At 44.0% G+C, this 18804-nt stretch overlaps 1 protein-coding gene across 1 annotated transcript in view; it reads left to right on the forward strand.

The window, feature by feature from the left end:
• caskin2 (CASK interacting protein 2) overlaps positions 1 to 16315 on the forward strand; it is a 57021-nt gene extending 40706 nt beyond the window's left edge. Inside the window, 11 exon segments of the mRNA XM_031842859.1 lie at positions 464 to 592; positions 3151 to 3237; positions 4675 to 4802; positions 4993 to 5074; positions 8855 to 8928; positions 9571 to 9681; positions 10052 to 10153; positions 10348 to 10486; positions 13599 to 15785; positions 15889 to 16126; positions 16207 to 16315. Of these exon segments, the coding sequence (XP_031698719.1) occupies positions 464 to 592; positions 3151 to 3237; positions 4675 to 4802; positions 4993 to 5074; positions 8855 to 8928; positions 9571 to 9681; positions 10052 to 10153; positions 10348 to 10486; positions 13599 to 15785; positions 15889 to 16126; positions 16207 to 16303 (3374 nt within the window). The 3' untranslated portion in view covers positions 16304 to 16315.
• Positions 16316 to 18804: the final 2489 nt, after the last annotated feature.

Here is an 18804-nt window from a genome sequence, read left to right on the forward strand (position 1 = left end):
TTTGACTTTAAGTCGGTGACAGGCTCTTTGCTTATGAGGCAAACTCAGTCGTGTGTGTGTGTGTGTGTGTGTGTGTGCGTGTGCGTGTGCCTGAGCTCTGTGATAATGTCAATGGTGTCAGCAACTGTGGACCAACAACACACAAAGGAAAAGTAAGCCCTATAAGCGTCGCTGGTGATCTTACACCCTCTTTCAGCAGCCTCTTATGTAACACCAGAGGGGATTTACGGTGAATTTGCTCTTTTTCAGTTGTTGTTCCAAATACTCAATGAACAAGAATATATGATAAAGTTCATAATGTGCTCACAATACTTCAAAAGGGTGTTATCTGTTGCCGTCTTACAGTCTGTTCCCATACCTGTGCATGCAGTTCAAACTGACAAAACACACATGCATGCACATGCACTTCTGTCCCTCACTCATGCATGCCAGCATCAACCCAAACCTGTCTCCTTGACCATAGGGGGCACTCTCTCCCGGCAAGCCTCAATGCCTTGCCAACGACAACACTTAACGTCCAGAGTTCCTTCCTCAAGCCATGGCTCCGCCCCTCAGACCGATGACTCATACACCCTTGGTTATGATCCCGCAGGTATACACGCACGCACGCACACACACACACACACCCACCCACGCACACACACAAGACTACAAGAGACCACTACAACCACAAAGAGACCACTACGACCACAAAGAGACCACTACGTCCACAAAGCGACACAGTACGACCACAAAGAGACACGGTACAACCACAAAGAGACACAATACGACCACAAAGAACAAAGAGACACAATACGACCACAATAAGGCGCAAAACGACTACAGAAGTCAAGGTTAGTTTGTAAATTGTTTTGTTTCAAGTTTCAAGTCATTTATTGAGTCAGTAGGGGAGGGAGAAGATGATGAAAGACCTAACTAATTGCTCAAAGTACTTGATGATGGTAGAGGTGAGTGCTACTGGGCAGGAGTCATTCAAGCAGAGGGTTATCATCAGTGGGCAGGGATCCTGGGCCTTTGTACCTCCTCAGCGGCAGAGTTGTTCTCAAAGTGTGCATAGAAAGTTTTCAGTTCATCTGGGAGAGATGCAGACCTCAGCACTTCTGGTTTTCCTTCTGAAGCCTCTGATGGTTCTTAGTTCACCATGTTTCTGGTGTTGGAGCCATGGTAGTTAGACTCCACTTTGTCCCTGTATTGTCTCTTAGCACTGCTGATAGCTCTCCAGAGCGCATACCTAGACTTTCTTCATTGCAAAATTAAAGCATCAGTCTGTGCTTTAAGTTTCACAGACTTCCCCATTAACCCGAGGTTTCTGATTTGGAAATGTCCGTACAGTAGTCCTCACTACAATGCCATTGATGCATTTGCATATGACCGCACCTGCGGGTTTATCCTGAGTCTCTTATTTGACATTTCCTCGCTCCATCTTGTGGCCGTCTCAAAGCTCCTATTTCTGCCCTGAGGAGCGAGGAACAAGAAGCGAGGAGGCATCTCTAGTAGCAAGGATACAAGGATACACAAGAGCAGCCTTCACGGAAGTCTTTTAACGGCCTACAGGGCCCCTATTGGATATATTGGTTATTGATTGGATGCTTCAGCTGATCTGACTCATCTCATACATCACAACATCACTAGAGTTTAGATAACTGATTAAACTCAAGTGTGTGACTACCAAGTTTAAAATATTTTTTTTGTTTTCTGATTCAGCATCTATTTTAAAATTCTGTGTTAATGTTTTAACAGGCCTGAAGAACGAAAGAACAACAAACAACTTTAGAAAGATTTTTCTTTTCATGGTCTGCTATTTCCCCCATTAACTTTTATTATGGATACAATTAAAGTGAGAGAGCGCAGGAGAGTGTCTATCTGTCAGCAAGAAACACTTATCGTAACACAGTTATCGTCATTTCCATTCAGTCACATATGACGCTGATCATTCCTGAGCATTTGGTTTGACATGAGTTACATAATTTCAATTTTCCCTGAAACATTTAGCCTGATAAATAATTCCCATTGTTCAAAAGACACCAAAGTTATATTCTGGGTTATTAAATAATGAATTCACAATCAGAATATCAATAAATACAGACGCAAATCCTGAATAAATTATAGAAGCGCATTCTGCCAGTAGTAGAAATGGTTCCTGTCCCTCTAATTATGATAAAGTACACAGTATGAAAACAGAATACAAGCTTGTATTCATGTGCAGGTGTTTGTTTAACGGTTAACGGGCTACAGCGAGAAAACACTTAAACTTAAACTTGCATTCTTTCCAATGGCCAGCAGGGGCCGACTTCTCTGAAAATAAGTCTGATTGTATAGAAGTCTATGAAAAAATGACTCTACTTCTCTCTTGAGTTATTCTCTCAGTAAACATTGTAAACATGAGTTTATGGTCTCAATCTCTAGTTTCAAGTATTCTTCAATACACCATGATGTTCATTTAGTAAATTACTGTTCCATTTAGAGTCAAATAGACTATAAAGCAGGGTATGCTTTGGGGCGGGGCTACCTTGTGATTAACAGGTCGCTACCAGGACTTTGTCCAGTCTGGGAGTTGCTTTGTTCAACGTTCGGTTGTACTAAGCTCCACACTCTCGTGTCACTTCTGGTTGCAAAAGACCAAGATGGCGACAGCAAAATGCTGAACTCAAGGCTTCAAAACCGTTCCTTCGGAAGATAATAAGAATTGTATCTGATCACAGGATGCTATAGATAAGGTCATGATCATGATGCAGACGCTGCCCTCCTTATTATTCCCCTATTGTATTGTCCAGTCATGACAGCGAATGAATCGCCCCTCTGGAACAATAGTTGAGGGGTTGGGCCAAGTCTTAAACCATAATTTTGCAGTTCTTAGCGTCCCTTTGAAAAGCCATCCTAATCCCTCTTGTTCGGTCTTGTTGAAGGTCTTGCTAATATGTAGGAGGGGTGGTGGGGCCTTTTACATGTCTGTGCCCAGGGGCCCCTTGTCTCATAATTCGTCCATGTTCCCAAGTTTCACATGTTCCTCCCAAACAGCCCCCTGGTCCCAGTCCCCTCTCGATCAATCCTCTGTCGCTCAGTGGCAGCTTGATGCAGTAGGTCCACTCCCAGCTACAGTGTGTGGCTTACACAGTGAGTGTGTGTCTAAAGTGTGCGTGTGTTTGTTAGGTGCTCCACCTGACAGTCAGCTGTCTGCCCCAGCTAGTCCTGCTAGCCCCGCTCAGGACATTTGGGTCCTCAGGAGCTCTCCCACTGGTAAGGGTGTGTGGTCTCAAACCCCTGCCAGCCAACCCACCCTGTGTGAACCTGTTGACCAGATCCCATCCCAGCCACTCTGATAAACTCCCTCTTTAAGGCAGCTTATCCCCATCTTTATCCCTTAAAATCCCAGAGTCTTGACCTTACCCTGACCCCCCCATCCTGCCACCCACACCCCGTAACCGTAACCTTTGACTTATCTTGCAGCAGGACATAATGCTGAGCAGCACTCTTTAAAGCCTTTTCTTCTTCTCCTGACTGTTTTTTTGCAGCTGCCTCCACCCTGAAAGCCTGCACAGCAAAATATGAAAAACAATTATCTTAACAAGTCATTTCAACCAGTGTTGAGTTATGAAAATTGCAATTTTGTTTTTTTATTAAGCAAAGACATCATGTCATCTGATCACCAGATCATTGCTAAAATTGGCAACATTTTAAATAATTAAGAGATTTTTTGGTAAAAACACTAATGCGCTTCCAGAGTTAGATAAGAGGATTGATAGCAATCAACGCTAGAGCTGGGATGTTGATTAGCCTAGCTTAGCATAAAAGCTCACTAATTAACATGTTATATTTTGTTTTAATTCATACAAAAACAGAGATGTAAATGAGATTTTGTGATTCTAGGGGACGCTGCATTCTGTAACTTTCTTGCTGGAATGGATGAACTGTTGTTCCTTACATCATGTAACTCCCTCACCTCATGTATGGGTCAAACAAATTACATTTAATTGTTTTTAACTTTGGACAGAGCTAGACTACTTGTTTCTCCCTGCTTCCAGTCGTTAAGCTAAGCTAAGCTAATCACCATACATGTCCACAGACATGAGATTAGTATAGATTGTTTAATTTAAAGGCACAGTATGTAGGATTTGGTGGCATCTAGATTTCAACCAACGGAGTAGCCCTTCAGTCACTCCTCCCTTTCCATGACTGGGGTAACGTGAGGCTCAGAGGCCATGCTTACTATAATAACGATGACTTTAGGAGCAGGGGAAGTCAGACGGTGGCTTGTAATACAAAGGTTTTGCACTCTGCGGCGCTTGTTACCGTAGTTTTACAAGCGTGTTGGACAGCTATGGTGGGGGGGGGTAAAGGCTTACATTCTCAGCTAACGAAAACACAATTCTTAGTTTCAGGTGATTATACAATAATGAAAACATAGTTATGAATATTATATTCTGTTTCTGCTAATAGTTCACCTGGAATCCTGCACACTGTGCCTTTAACTTTTGACGAAGTAAGCAAACAAGTATATATCCTATGATGGTTAACTAATCCTTTCATATGGGTAAATAGGAATTTCTAAGGACTTGTTCAATTTAGTTTTTTATCTTTTGCAGTACAATACAATCTTGCTTTCCCTGCAGATTCCCTAACTATCAGTCAAATGTAAGTCTGCTTCTACACTGTGATCTCTCTGTTTTCTCTCAGGGGACAGAAACAGTGTTGGGAGTGCCGGCAGTGTGGGCAGCAGCCGCAGCGCTGGTAGCGGCCAGAGCTCAGAGAGCGGCCACAGACAGAATGGGATTCACAATCGCCACAATGCCGACACTGGCAAGGTTAGATCTGCTCAGATTTCTCCACCGGTTCTACACATTGTCGTTGTAATTCACTTGTGTGAATGAACATTTGAATACAAGACGGCCTGACTTGCCATGTTGGATATTGTCTGCAGTGCACCTCAGTAATCCTAGAGACGCGGTGGTGGTGTTCCTTGCATCTTTCCTTTATGAGTTCTTTTGTATGCAGCTGGCTCCCTCTGCTGGTGAATCTGGAGACCACCTCCACATTGCCGGAGCAGACCACAACAAACAGGCAGATGGATCCACAGGTTGGTCAGAGAATAAAACATCTTCTGTCTTCTTCCTGTGTTTAATAACAAATCTATCAATTCTCATGATACGAATTCTCTCTGTCTCAGCTCCTTTATATGAACAACATTTGACAATCAAGTAAAAAGTTGTGATTACAGAATATCCTGATACCATGAGAATAAAGTCATAGAATTACAAGGACAAAGTTCATATCGTTTCCAGTGAGTCATGAGCTTTAAGCCTTCTGTAATGCCATGAACTCAGCTGTCTGGAATATTACTGCTCCCTGCAGTGCTTTAGCTGCTGCTTCAAGTCCAGTTATGGGCCGTGTGCATCATGTCATTTATTTCATTTCTTTTAAAAGCCGTGATAATGTTGGATATCGTTACTTATTTGTGAAATCTATAACTGACGATCATCCAAATCTTTCATTTGACTCATAAATGGTCACCTGTTTTCTCATCTGTTGAAAAAGTATTATTTTTTTGTGAAATATTATGACTTTCCCACAAAAGTCTTTGACTAGTTATACAATATTTTCTAAGTATTATCTTTGTTTTATCTTAATATTATGACTATTTGTAGTCATGTGACTCTAAATATCTCAGATTTCTGTCCTAACAACGGTCTTAATAATAATAATCCGTATTTTGGAGGGTAAAAATATTTGTGTCAGTGCAAGAAAACCAGGTTAGAATATAAACCTTATATCCTGATACTTATATACATTTTTAGGACTCATATCCAGGGAACAACAGCAACAAAGCCATAGATACTATTATTGTATCATGTTAAACATTACTGTACCTACTTGAGGAATGTGATTATGGACAAATGTAGTGTACAAGTGCTTTTGTTCTGCATTGAGCTGTTATTGCTGTGAGTCTGAAAGGAAATGAGATGGGAGGAGAAAGAAAAGGCTTACCTCACCTCACCACAGAAACCAATAAAACCACAATACTCTCTCCACCACACAACCCATAAAAAGCTCTCAATCTTCTCTGTTAGGCTGTGTGCACGCTCTGAGATCTGTACAGCAGGTGCAAAACCAAAAGCCCAAAAAATCATAGAAAAGTGCACATTGTGCAGTTATTCTCTTTACTTGCTGAGAAGGGGCTTTGAAGATGTCATGGAGTGACATGTTAGATGAAGCAGAGGATCTCTGTTGACCTCAGGCTGAATAGGAAGGAGGGTTAAAGTGAAGGAGAGAAATGAGGAGTTTGGAGGGAGGGGTCAGAGGGAGGGGGACAGGAACATAAGCAGAAAGAGCAAAACACATTTGTTAAATGAAGGAGAAAGAGAGCAGATCAGATGACTTAACTGGGAGAAATGTGTGCGTGACGGATAGGCAGAAGGATGAAGTGCCAAACATCAGGAGCTGTTCCGCTCTCCTTCCTCCTGAAGGGTAAGAACTCATATACAGGTTGTTTGATGTTTTGTCACGGCTGTCGAGGATCATATATTTATTCTCTTTTAACGTCCTCTCTGTCGCTAGATTCATTTGTTAGATGTGACCAGAGGTTTATTGAGACAATGTGGTGGCAATGAGACAGCGGAGGTGAAACCAGAGACGAAGGCTCCTGGTGATAGTCTTCTGAGTCTGAATTTTTCAGGACCAAAGGTGTAACATCTGTCCGATATTAGTTTTTGTTTTCTTCCCTACTGTTAAGACAGGTGCAACGAATATGTCAGCAAAACAACATGCTCTTAAAATGTCTTAAAATTTGATTCGAGATTCGTATTGATAAATAATATTGAGTCAAATTCATAATTTGACTCTGTCTTTGTGAAGAACAACCGGCTTCTCAACCCAAAAGCTTTGTCTCTTGCCCTGAGGCCAAATACCTCTCCACTAGGTGCTCCGTTGTACTCTCCTGGGAGACAGCGGGCCCCTGACCTCCACAGCAGACTAGAGAGAGAAGGAACCGGAGTAAATAAAAAACACAGACAGATAAGCAGCTGAGGTTCTTTGACCTCGTGGTATTTCAAGTTTTAGATTAACCTAAACTAATACTTCAAAAGTGTCAGGAAATAAAACTTCCCTGGGTTTGATGAAAAGATTGTTATTACTCTCGTGTCAGTGTGTTTAGTACAGAACAGGAGTCAGAACATGGCTAGCCTAGCTTAGCATAAAGACTGGAAGCAGGGGGAAACAGCTGGCCTGGCCTGTTTAAAGTTCTTCTATGTTTAGTCTGTACACAAATAGGAATGTAAAAACAACACTAGTTTTTGCCCAGTCTACTTGCAGTGTCTGTAGCACTGGCCCTGGATGCGATCGGTGAGCTGGGCACAGGTTTTAGGATGAGTGTCCAATCAGAACAGTACCAAACCTGGCAACCTCACGGTGATGACGAGGCTCCGGGAAATCACTGCGCCAAGAAATAGTTCCAGCACTGAACTCCCTCCTTAGAACAACAAATATCATTTTTACATTCCTGTAATGACACACAGGAGTGAGCTTTAGACATGTAAGGAGGTGTATTTTTAACCTTTGGACAGAGTCAGTCTAGCTGTTTCCTCCTGCTTACACTCTTTATGCTAAGCTAATCGCAGCTGGCTCATGCTCTTAACCTAATGCATAGACATGATCTTCTCATGGAACTCTGGGAAAGAAAGTAAAATAAGCACATACCCCAAATGCTGAAGGACCAGAAGCTTAAAATATCTGTTGTCTTCGAAGTCACTCCTCTGTGTGTCAGTTCACCCAAATTACAAAACAACATGTTTTCTGACTTACCGTTCGTGGTGTCTAGTCGTGCAGATAGTTTACATTGTATTAAAGGGCAACACCCCCTAAATTAGGAATTCCAATATGTTATTTCCATGGCTTATTCCATGTTTGATCAACAATTTTGAAGGTGAGCTCCTCTCTCTCTCAAAGCCAGAAGCCAGAGATATGAGTCTTAAACTTGTGATATCTCCAAGTGTGGAGCGGCTCAATAGACGATTAATGGTACACCCACAGAATATTTGTTTTCTTTTTTGTACCCAATGAGCTTTATTCTATTCTAGTGTTCTCAGTTGTGAAAACAAAAAATGTAGTTCCACAGTTAGTACTTGATGGCATCACATATTTGAGTTTTAGCACTCTGGTGTTTGGATTTAGGAGAGTAGTTCTTTTTTACTTATACTTTTGCACCGTCTTAGACCGTAGGAATAACATGTATGAATTTTGAAAATGGGCGTAGTTCCCCTTTGAGTTGCTTTAACTATCTACACGTCTAGATGGCTCTAAAGTTAAGTGAGAATATATGATTTGGTTGAACTGACACTTTTCATACAGTCACTTTTTTCTCTGGGCTCATCAATTGTCCTCGACCTTTTCGACTTTGCGTTTCTGTCTCGGCCACTCACTCAGAATGGTGCTTTATCAACAGTGATACTCAAACGGTAAAAGGACCCTGTGAGGAGGGATGTCTGAAAGAGCAGAGAGAGAGAAACGATGAAAACACTCGCCTCGGGCTAGAGATGGGAGGGAAGGTGCATTCCTCAGAGATGAAGGAGAGATGAGTCATGAGTGTGTTCAGTGGGTTTTCAGATCAGGTAGATAACACACCTTCGCTCACCTAGAGAGACCCAACAACAGCCACCCCTCCACCCCAACCCAGACAGCTGCAAGAAGACTGATTCAACATGACTGGTGTTAATGCAGACTATATTAGTAACTTTCTCAAATGTGTATAGTTCTTAGCAGCGTCTTCTTGTTTCTCGTCAGGGCGTGCTGACCCCGCAGACACTCAGGATAAAGCGTGGTGGAGGTTTGTCGTCCTGTACCATTGATCATGTGTGTTTTCTAGGTGGTTCCTGTCGGCAAGTCAACGGCACTCCTCAGAAAGGCTTCGTGAGGCCGGAGGAGCTTCTGGAGGGCAAGGTGAGCTTTCCCACTCGACAAAGAAACCACTAACAACCATTAACAACTGCTTTTGTCTCGGTGTTCATTTTCGGGATAAATGACTCTGTAGTAGTCACAGATGTTTTTTGGCTCCACCGCCGATGGCAGTGATGGAAGCATGACACCTTGGTGGATGCGCTAATTTTGTGCCCCCTTTTCCAGCACGATGCTATCTGATGCTAAGTGAATCATTTGTTCATTAAATCAGCAGGGATTTGGACAATTTTTACAATTTATTAATGTACAAAACATATAATTAATATGTTTTCATCAAAGCCACAACTCTCCAAAAACAGGGGTTTTACCTTACTCATCATTGTGAAACACATTCATTCAAACTGGACAGAAATACAAGTCATCAAAACCATCTTTGTTAGTCTTTCCACTGTTCTAACAAGCACCGTCTCTGGATTGAGAGTTTGAAAACACTGAATAAGAAACAGATGGAAGAAGAAGAAGAAGTAACCACCCAAACATTTTCACTGATTAATAACCCTGTTTTCCGGCACGTTTGTAACATTGAGTTTTTCGGCAGGTTTTTAGCAAAACCTACATGAAAACGCTATTTTTGATGGAAAAAGGTAGAGAAGCCTCACAAACATCCTCCCTCTCTGTTAATAGGACTCTGAGGCCATCTACCAATGGTTGTATGAGTTCCAGTTGCAGCAGTACACATCCAACTTCATCAACTCAGGATATGACGTACCCACCATCAGCAGGATGACGCCTGAGGTGTGTGTGTGTGTGTGTTGCAATCAGCATTTTAGCATTAACAAATTATTCAAATTTAGATTCATCTTTGTTGTTGAATGTGTTTTTTAATTCGTTTGTTTTACTTTTACTTGCTATGCACTTTTAGCCATCATACCCATTTCTTACCACCTTTAGCTCCATACTTCTTCTGCTTGTGTGCATAGTTTCCTCCATGTACGCTGCATATGCATGGTGTCATATTGTGAACTAACAGGAGTGAACACTATGTTCTTGTTATAAAACTGTAGCAGTCAATCCCCAATATTTGAAAGATAAGATGTCTTCTATGTCGTTTTTCTTCTTCATTATTTTGTATTCGCCGGCTGCCTACATGTGTTTTGTTCTTCAGGACCTGACAGCCATCGGAGTGACCAAACCAGGCCACAGAAAGAAGATCTCAATGGAGATCGGCAAGCTGAGCATCCCTGAGTGGCTGCCTGATTACATCCCTGTGAGGAACCGCTTCTAATGGCCCACTCTCATGTTTATACACTGATGAAATGCAGCTACTCCTCTTGAATTTTTGTAGTACTTGTATCTGTCTGTGGGCTATTATGGTTACACAATTGATACTGCTTCCTAAAATCAGCAAAGCACAACGTTCAGGATGATCCTGACTGTCTCTTTTGTGTTTGTTGCTCTCAGTCAGACCTGGGGGAGTGGCTGAGTGTGATTGGACTGCCTCAGTACCAGAAGAGATTGTGTGACAATGGCTACGACTCCATTACTATCGTCAAAGATATCACCTGGGAGGACCTGCAGGAGATAGGCATCACCAAACTGGGTGAGGAATTACACCGAGTTTCTATGACATTTGCTGGGGACTTCCCCCAAAGAATGAAGCTGTTCCATTTTTGACCGTTTACTCCAAAACATCCATTCATGTTCATTAATGCTTGGAAAGGAGATAATCTCTTCTGTGCCTCCAAACAAACTTTACTCCTCACTAGAGATGCACTAATTGCAATTTTCTTTCTGCTGATTCCAATTTGAAAAGTTTGACCTGCCCATTCCAATGTCTGCAGACATTTGCTTTCTAAAAACAGCAAGACTAACCGGACTAAAATGTTTCACTGCTGTCCTGAAACTGTCCCAAAAACTAATTTCAACCATCCCAAAGTCTGTGTTATCTGCCAAAATGTAAAGTGTTATCTTTCTATTTATATGTATTTCTGTTGTGGTTATTTGCATAAAAACACAATTCAAACGATGAGGAAATGAATGATTTGAAAAAAACGATTGTCATCAGTCATTTTAATTATATGTTATAAGCTTCTTAGAGCTAGTGGTTGTAAGTTCAACAGGTCATAATTCCCTCTCTAATATATATTTTATATCGCTGTGAAAACTGAATTTTACAAGATTACAGTTGAACACATTATAATTTACTTTCGGTCAATACTCATTTTTACTGACTAGAGCTTGAATGCGAGTCAATCTAACGTTAGCTGTTAGCTCCGTTATAAGACTGTGAGGGAGAGACGAGCCGGTCACTGCGATTATTGTGAGCAACATGCATGGGGATGAATCATATAATACTAAGTTCGTTGTAATAAATGATTCTAAGGTTGTTCCTCCGCTGCTTATTTAGAACTTGCAGTTGTGACAAATTGCACGCTTTATTTCTTCTTCACTCACGCTGAAGAACTCCCACACTGAGACATAGTGTGTGTGTGTGTGTGTGTGTGTGTGTGATGTTACTCTGCCATGTCCACACTACTCTGCTTACATTTGGAAACAGTTTTGGAGCACCCCTAAGCGAAGGAGTTTGAAAACACCCCCGAGGTTGGAGGTGTTTGAAAACTCCGGGGTTGCGTTTGCGTGTGGACGGTCTGAAACGGATGTGTTTAGAAAAAATTATGCACACACCCGTGTTCGCTACTTGATTGGTTCTTAGCAGCCATGACGTCTCCTTCCCTGATTCGTCACACTCACTATCACGTGACCTGTACCCGGAAGAAAACAAACTGGGCTACCAGCGATTCATTTCAACATGGATAACGAATTTCAAGCGTTGCTTGCTTTGTTGTCTGTACTAGCAGCTGTTGTGCAGTAAAAGTCTGCATTTCTGTGGAGGAAGCAGCTGTTATTGGAGCGATTAGCGAGCGGCGTGACCAGCGGCATCATCAGCCCTATGGAGCAGACGTCTGAAGCCACAGTTAGCAGTAATGTCACAATCAGGCTTTGCCTTGGGTGTGGTTTTCTGTAGCTCCTCACTTCCTTCACCTGTCCCTAATCAGTTCGTTCAGTGCACCTGCCAGTCACACTCTCCCTCATCAGCACAACTCTCCTCACCTGTTCTAGTCACTATTTAAACCCCTGTCTTTCACTCACTCACTGCTAGATCATTGTTTTGTTTCCTACCTACCCGCCCGTTTTGCTCTTCCTGTTCCCGGTTTCCCAGTCTGTCTGCCCTGTATTTGCCCTGCCTTGTTCTGCCGGATTTCCCCCCTTGTCTCGTCCTTGGATTACCTGTTTTTGTTTCGTGAGTTATTAAAACCCTTTTGTTCACTACTCTGACTGTCTACATTTGAGTCCTCATTATGTCCCGTGACAAGTAAATGCTATTCAGATCTACGAGTGAGAACAGACAACAACACCGAGGAAACGAGTGTGTTCTGCCCCCACATTTCTGTGTGGTAGAATGTCATTGCATTTTCATGCTTGTATTTATCCATCCTCTCTTACCGTAGTTAGTGCCTCGTTGTTTTTAGATTCTAATGAGAAGACACACTGCACTAACGTTTTACTTCTTCGGTTTGGTAGCCTTAAGAGACCTTAGTCTGTAAGTATTTCTTTATGAAGCATGAAAAGATGTACGAAGATATACTCTATTCGCTCTTTTAGTATAGCATTTGTGTTGTATTAAATGCTAATCGTGGTTAGCATTTCCCCATTGGCGGTAATGTTAAAATTAGCTTAGAAGGAAACGAGTGGGAAACGAGTGAGAGACGTGTGTTGACCACATTTATGGACCATAATCTAGTAAATGTTTACGTGTAAGTGTTGATTTTAAAGTAAATTTGATGTGAGAGAGAAATACAGAAAGACCCGCAGCGCTGTAGCTAAGTCTGAAAAATAAAACTTCTGAAACTTTCCACGAACTGTCTGTTTGAGTTTATAGAGGAATATTTTAGAGGAAGCTCTTAAGTATCAAATACAACCTTTCATTATTAAAGACTACTTTATTACTCTGTCGTATTTTTTTAAACTAAGCAACCAATCCACTTCCTGTTTACACCGTCACGCGCATTCCCAGTGTACGTTAATGGTCACGTGCTGTCCGTCTTCGAAGGTTGCCGTGTGGATGCAGATCAATTCGAAAATGATGCTGAAACGCCCGTGTGGACGGAGATCGTTTCTATTTGAAAAATCTGCTTCCAAATAGAAGCGGAGTAGTGTGGATGTAGCACACACTACTCCGCTTCTATTTCCCTCAGTGCTGCTGTGTGCCGACCATGTGGCACGAGTGACTGGCAAAAAATCTAAAATCAGTGGCCGATCGATTAATGCGCCTCTACACTTCACACAACATTTTGTTAGTGAGGAAAATGTAGACTTACAGATTAATTTCCATTCTTTGATAGAAATTGATTTTAGACCATGAATATATTCCATAGAAATGCTTTCAACGTACTTTGTAGCACAAGAAAATTAGCTTTAACTCGGAGAGGGTTGACGACTTAGTCTCAGTAAACTCCCTCCAATGAAGAAGACCCTGAAATGTGCTGAAAGCTCTAGAAAAGGCTAGTAAGTGAACCTTGATTGATTTTATTTTTTTTCTCTGACGACTGTTTTAAAGGTCAAGAAGGAACTTTTACATTTAATAATGTTCATGAGAGGAACCTGTGTTCTATATTCAGTGGATTGTAGTGTTTCCTTTCTCTCTGTTTCAGGTCACCAGAAGAAGCTAATGTTAGCGGTGAAGAGACTCAGCGACCTGCAGCGCTCCCGCAACCATGCCGACAGATCTGGAGGCGGGACTCTCCGACGGAACCCCCCCGCCGCCCTGGAAATGGTGGCCATCGAACACACACCGACACACAATGTGCAGGCTCACGCTCCTTCTGACGACTGCTGCCCCTCCCCTGGCACCCCCAGGGCGCTCCTCTCCTTCCAGGACAGCGAGTTGAGCGCCGAGCTGCAGAGCGCCATGATGGGCAGGGCCTGGGGAGCCGAGGCGTTCGGCATCAGGGGCGTGCCCTCTGCGGCGGCTCTATCCGCCATGTCGGTCAGTCAGGAGAGTATTAGCATGCGATCACGTGGGTCAGGGAATTCTGGAAATTCCAATTCCGGATATTCTCAAGATCACCAAGCTACACAGTCTTCAGCCAGGATATCCAGCCGGTCAGAGGAGAGTCTGGGGAGTGGTGCCGGGGAGGAGGCGGGTAGAGGTAGACAGAGACCCACAGAGATGTGGGAGCACCTGAGTCGTTCTGCTACCCCCAACAAACTCCCCTTCTCCCCTCTAACACCTCCGCTAACACCCAGCAAGATGCCTCGCTTTGCCTACCCGGCCGTCCCACCCAAGTCCAAACGCTTCCAGTCCCCCAACCGCCTCCATCAGCCACAGCACCAGCCGCCTTCCTCTCCATCCCCACAGCCTTCCCCCACACAGAAGTCCTTCAGTTACCTCCACGCCCAGACAGGAGGCGTCAATGGGGCTCCACATGTGCTCTCCAAACCTCTGCCTGGAGCGGTCCCTCTGCTGGGACCCCGGCCTGGACAGGGCCCTGCTAACGACGCCCAGAGGGGCACGCACAAAAAGCGTGCCCAAAGCCTGACTCGCTACGCTTTGTCCGACGGCGAGCCGGACGACGAGGACGACCTCGCTCCCCCCTGCACCTCCGCCTCTTCTTCGGCCGTGCCCTCCTATGCCACGCTGTCGCGCAGGCCGGGACGCGGGCACACCAGTGCCTCAGGGACCCAGCGGCACATCAACCGCAGCCACTCGTTCGCCGTGCGATCCAGACGCAACGGCCCGCCCCCGCCGCCGCCCATAAGGATGAGTTCGGTGAGCGGCAGCCCAGTACGCCAACCAGGAAACGGGAAAGTGGTGGAGCCAGAGGTGAAGCAAGGAGTAGAGACGGAGGGCAAAGGCAGCGTGAGGTGCATCGCAGCCAGGCTAGAGGGAAGCAGCAGCAGCAGCAGCAGCAGCAGTCCGTCCCGGAGGATAGATATACCACCAACTCATGTCCAAGTTTCACCTGTTTTCATCCCCATTTCCTCTCCGCTTCCACATGGGATGAGTCCTCACATCGTCTTACAGCACTACAAACCTGTCCCTGTTCTGGGCTTGGGGGGCCTGAGGAGGACGGGTAGCGAGAGGACGGAAGCAGAGACTGCCAGACAAAGAGGTGGAGGCCCAGAGGGAACACTCGAACACAATCCAAGGAAAGGTGAAAGAATGTCAAAGAGTGCTACTGCGTCTCCAAAGCACAGCTCCGGTGGCCGCCTCCCTTTCGCTGAAGAAGGCAACCTCACTATCAAACAGCGGCCCCGGACAGCAGTCATCACCCACGCGGACGCTGAAGTCAAGACCCCGAACAGCCTGGAGCTCCCCGAGTTCAACCTGAAAGAGTCCGACACGGTGAAAAGACGACACAAACCCAAAGACTCATTGACACCTGAGGAGGCTGTCTCCCCCAGCAGAGAGTACAGACACCTGCAAGCCAACAGTCTCCACCCGGCGAACGATGTCAGGGCGCTGAGCGACAACGAATCTCAGAGGCCGGGGAACGTGTTCCGTAGAGTGGGCTCACTCGGAAAAGGCCCAAAGCCTCCAGTGTCCTCAAAACCTTCCAGTCCTCTCAAACAACCGCCGAACAGCAAACCAACAGTCTCCCAGAAATCAGTATCCTCAGTACAAGCTAGTGCACAAGCAGCCATTCCTAAGCTAACCAGCGTACAGATTCACACAGTGTCCCCGAAGCTGGGCGGTATCATACACACACAGACGTGTGTACCCGGCCCCACACCTGTGAACCCACAGGCAGTGAAGGCCAAACCAGAGAGTCCACAGAAAGGTGGTCTGTCTGTATCAAGGCTCCCTCAGCCCAGCACGGTCCCGGCATCAGCAGCAGGTAACACCGAACAACTAACAAAATCTGCCTCATGAATGAATAATATTGTGGCCAATATTTCTTAATTAATTATTTCATTAATCCCTCCCTCATCGTCCCTCAGGACTGAACCTCATTTTGGTCCAGAGTGTTGCATTCACCGCTCCGTCCTCACCAGCTCCGGCCCCCTCGTACCCCACCTCGGCCCCTCCAGGTCAGGCGGGTAAAGCGGGGTCCTCCCCGGCTGGTGCGGCCGGTCTGGAGGTGCTGGCTCAGAAGAGGCTGGAGCAAACCAGTACGTCACTAGAGGCCGCTCTCAAAGTGGTGGAGAACAAACTGGCACAGGGGAGCAGTGTGGACAGGTAAGTGCTGCTGTCTCTTAGAACTACTTGACTCTACACACAGTGTCAGTCGGCTTGTAACACTCTTGTCCGTTCCACAGTGGCAACAGCACAGTGAAGGCGGCAGGAAATATTCTGGATGACATCGGCAGCATGTTTGACGACCTGGCCGACCAGCTGGACGCCATGTTGGAGTGACCCTCCCGAACTCTGCGGCACAAGGTTCCTTTTTTTTAGGAGAGCGACGGACAAACATGGAGACTGAGAAGCAGAAGATGAAGATGGTCCTCTGATGCTGGTGAGAGCAGAGACGGTGGAGGTGCTCGGCTCCTCTTCACCACTCTGGAGGAATCAATAAAATATACTTTATTTAAAATACTCAAAAAGTGCACATTTGAGGATTTCCTGCACAACCTTTCCTCAATATTACCCAGTTTTCCAACGCGAGCACTTCGCCTTAGGACACACACCTGGGAATGTTATTGGAGCAACAACCAACAGCAGCTGTGAGATCAGCTTCAGACGTGTGTGTGTGTGCTTTTTTTCACTTTATTATCACTAAAGGGAACGAGGGTCCATTTTATTCACGTTACCTGTACATGTATCTATGAGTCTCTGGTGGCACTGTGTATGTGTGTAGTCAGATATCTTTATACTGAGTATATTTATACTTCTATATGTTTGTTTTTTAACAAATGGAGTTCCTATTGACTGTTTAAATCATTCTAGTGTATATTAGCATAACTGTTGTATATATTGTTGCTGCTTGTTGTCTTTAACATGGGGAAAAATAGTTTACTGTATTTAAAGCAGCATATTCCTGATATGATTTGACATGTTTTTTATCCTCTTCAGGAGGCACAAAGTGAGGAGAGCTTATTTCTGTAAAGCGTTGTCGTTGGGGAGAAGATGTGTATCAGACTTTGGAGCTCAGTCCGCCTCCACTACCAATTAGGAAGGTTGTCCAGCTCGCCTCAGGGTGCTATGAAATGAATTCACTGTAAGTCAAAGTCCTGTAAGTGTGCCATGTGCAAAGAGCGGGAGATGCTTTTAAACATTTCAACTGTGGCCTGTTACAAAGCATTTCAAGTAAGGTCAACGAGTATGTTTGTTTCTAAGTGACTGAACACAGAGAGAGTGGGAGCCTGGAGTGTGACACCGGAATAGTTAGACTTTCACATGTGTAATTATAATCAATTCATTAATTGATTCCTTTTTAAAATGCCATCCTAAATATCTGAATTCAAATTGCATTATATAACTGAAAGTATAAAGACATGAGCTGCTCGGAGCATGCTGGCTACTTTGTTTCCTGCTTTAACGTTTGCAGTTTCCATTACTTTGATTTTACAAAAACTTGTAAGCAGAGCGTCACCATAAACCCACGAAGCAGCAGGAGCTCTGATTGGCCAGACTGCTGGCAATCGATAGCAGCGGACCAATCAGGGCTCCCGGTGTTGGACTTGCTGCACCTTCAAATAAAAGAGTCGTCTTTAAATTGGAGCAATCTTAAAAGTTACGAGATGCAATCTGATTTAGAGATGGACTAAGAAAATGTTTTTTTTTGTCATGCGTTCTATAATGCATAATTTAAATAGTCGCAGCACACTTCTCTCATGAAGCAGTTGGCGGGTTAGCCAGCTCATTCTGGGGTGAACTCTGACTTCATGTCTTACTTTTTGCTCTTTACTGCTGCAATGAATGAATTTCAATCATTTCATCCAATCTAATTAAATGTGTGACTATGCATGTGTTGCATAAGATAAGATGTTTGCTCTTCCACATTTACAAACTTCTAGTTGGATTGATAAACTAGTTAACGGGACCAGCTGGTCACCAGCGTTGTGAGATTAGTTACTCGGGATCACCAAAGTTTATTTACGCCAGATATCTCCGAGACATCGTCCTTAAACTTTACCCGTCCCTCTCTTTTTATGGAGCGACAGCATCTTCACTGCTCAAAACTGCTTTTATTATTCACTCGTCTGACTCCACTTTCAGTTGTTGAGCCAATGCCATACTACAGTTAACGTGGGGTTGAATGTCTGTGAGCCATCTTGTTTCAATGAAGCCAGTAAAGAAAAGCCATCTTTGATCCTATGTTAGTCTGTACAGATGCTCTCAGCAAGTTCCTCCCAAACCTTTGCAGGGAGAAGATCCGTGTTTAGGATCGTGAGGTGGAAGACATTTTCTACATCAAAACATCTTTCAGCACTCTGTTCTATTTTAATGTATGCCTGTTTCTTTCCAGCAATATTTCCATTGATCTGTATGATCCTGGAAATCATTAAAAGGAGAATTTGTACTGAGGAAGTGTTTGTCCAGATGTTTTCACATGAGGGAATTCTGAATGCAGTCAAATGGACCGATATGAGGACATGTACGGTACGTTCTCCTACTGGCTTCCCATAGTTTCACCCTGAGTGATGCAAATTGTTACCATAAATGTAATGATTAGTTTAGCTTTAAGCTTAATTTCTTCAAATTACTGTTTCCAAGGTGAGGAATGTACTGCATTACAAACCTTGATTCCTCAATGGTTTATTTGTCAATGCATTGGACAGCACAGAGCATCGGTACACTTTATATTTTCACATGGTAAAAGTCTAGTATTCGATACAAAAATATCCTCTTAAATCATTTAATCAAACATGTATGTACACAATTATTTAAGAGCACTCAAAATCTGCCAATAACAT

This window comes from Anarrhichthys ocellatus, unplaced genomic scaffold, assembly GCF_004355925.1.
Source record: "Anarrhichthys ocellatus isolate YVR2014 unplaced genomic scaffold, GSC_Weel_1.0 scaffold4, whole genome shotgun sequence".
In the NCBI taxonomy this organism is placed as follows: domain Eukaryota; kingdom Metazoa; phylum Chordata; class Actinopteri; order Perciformes; family Anarhichadidae; genus Anarrhichthys; species Anarrhichthys ocellatus.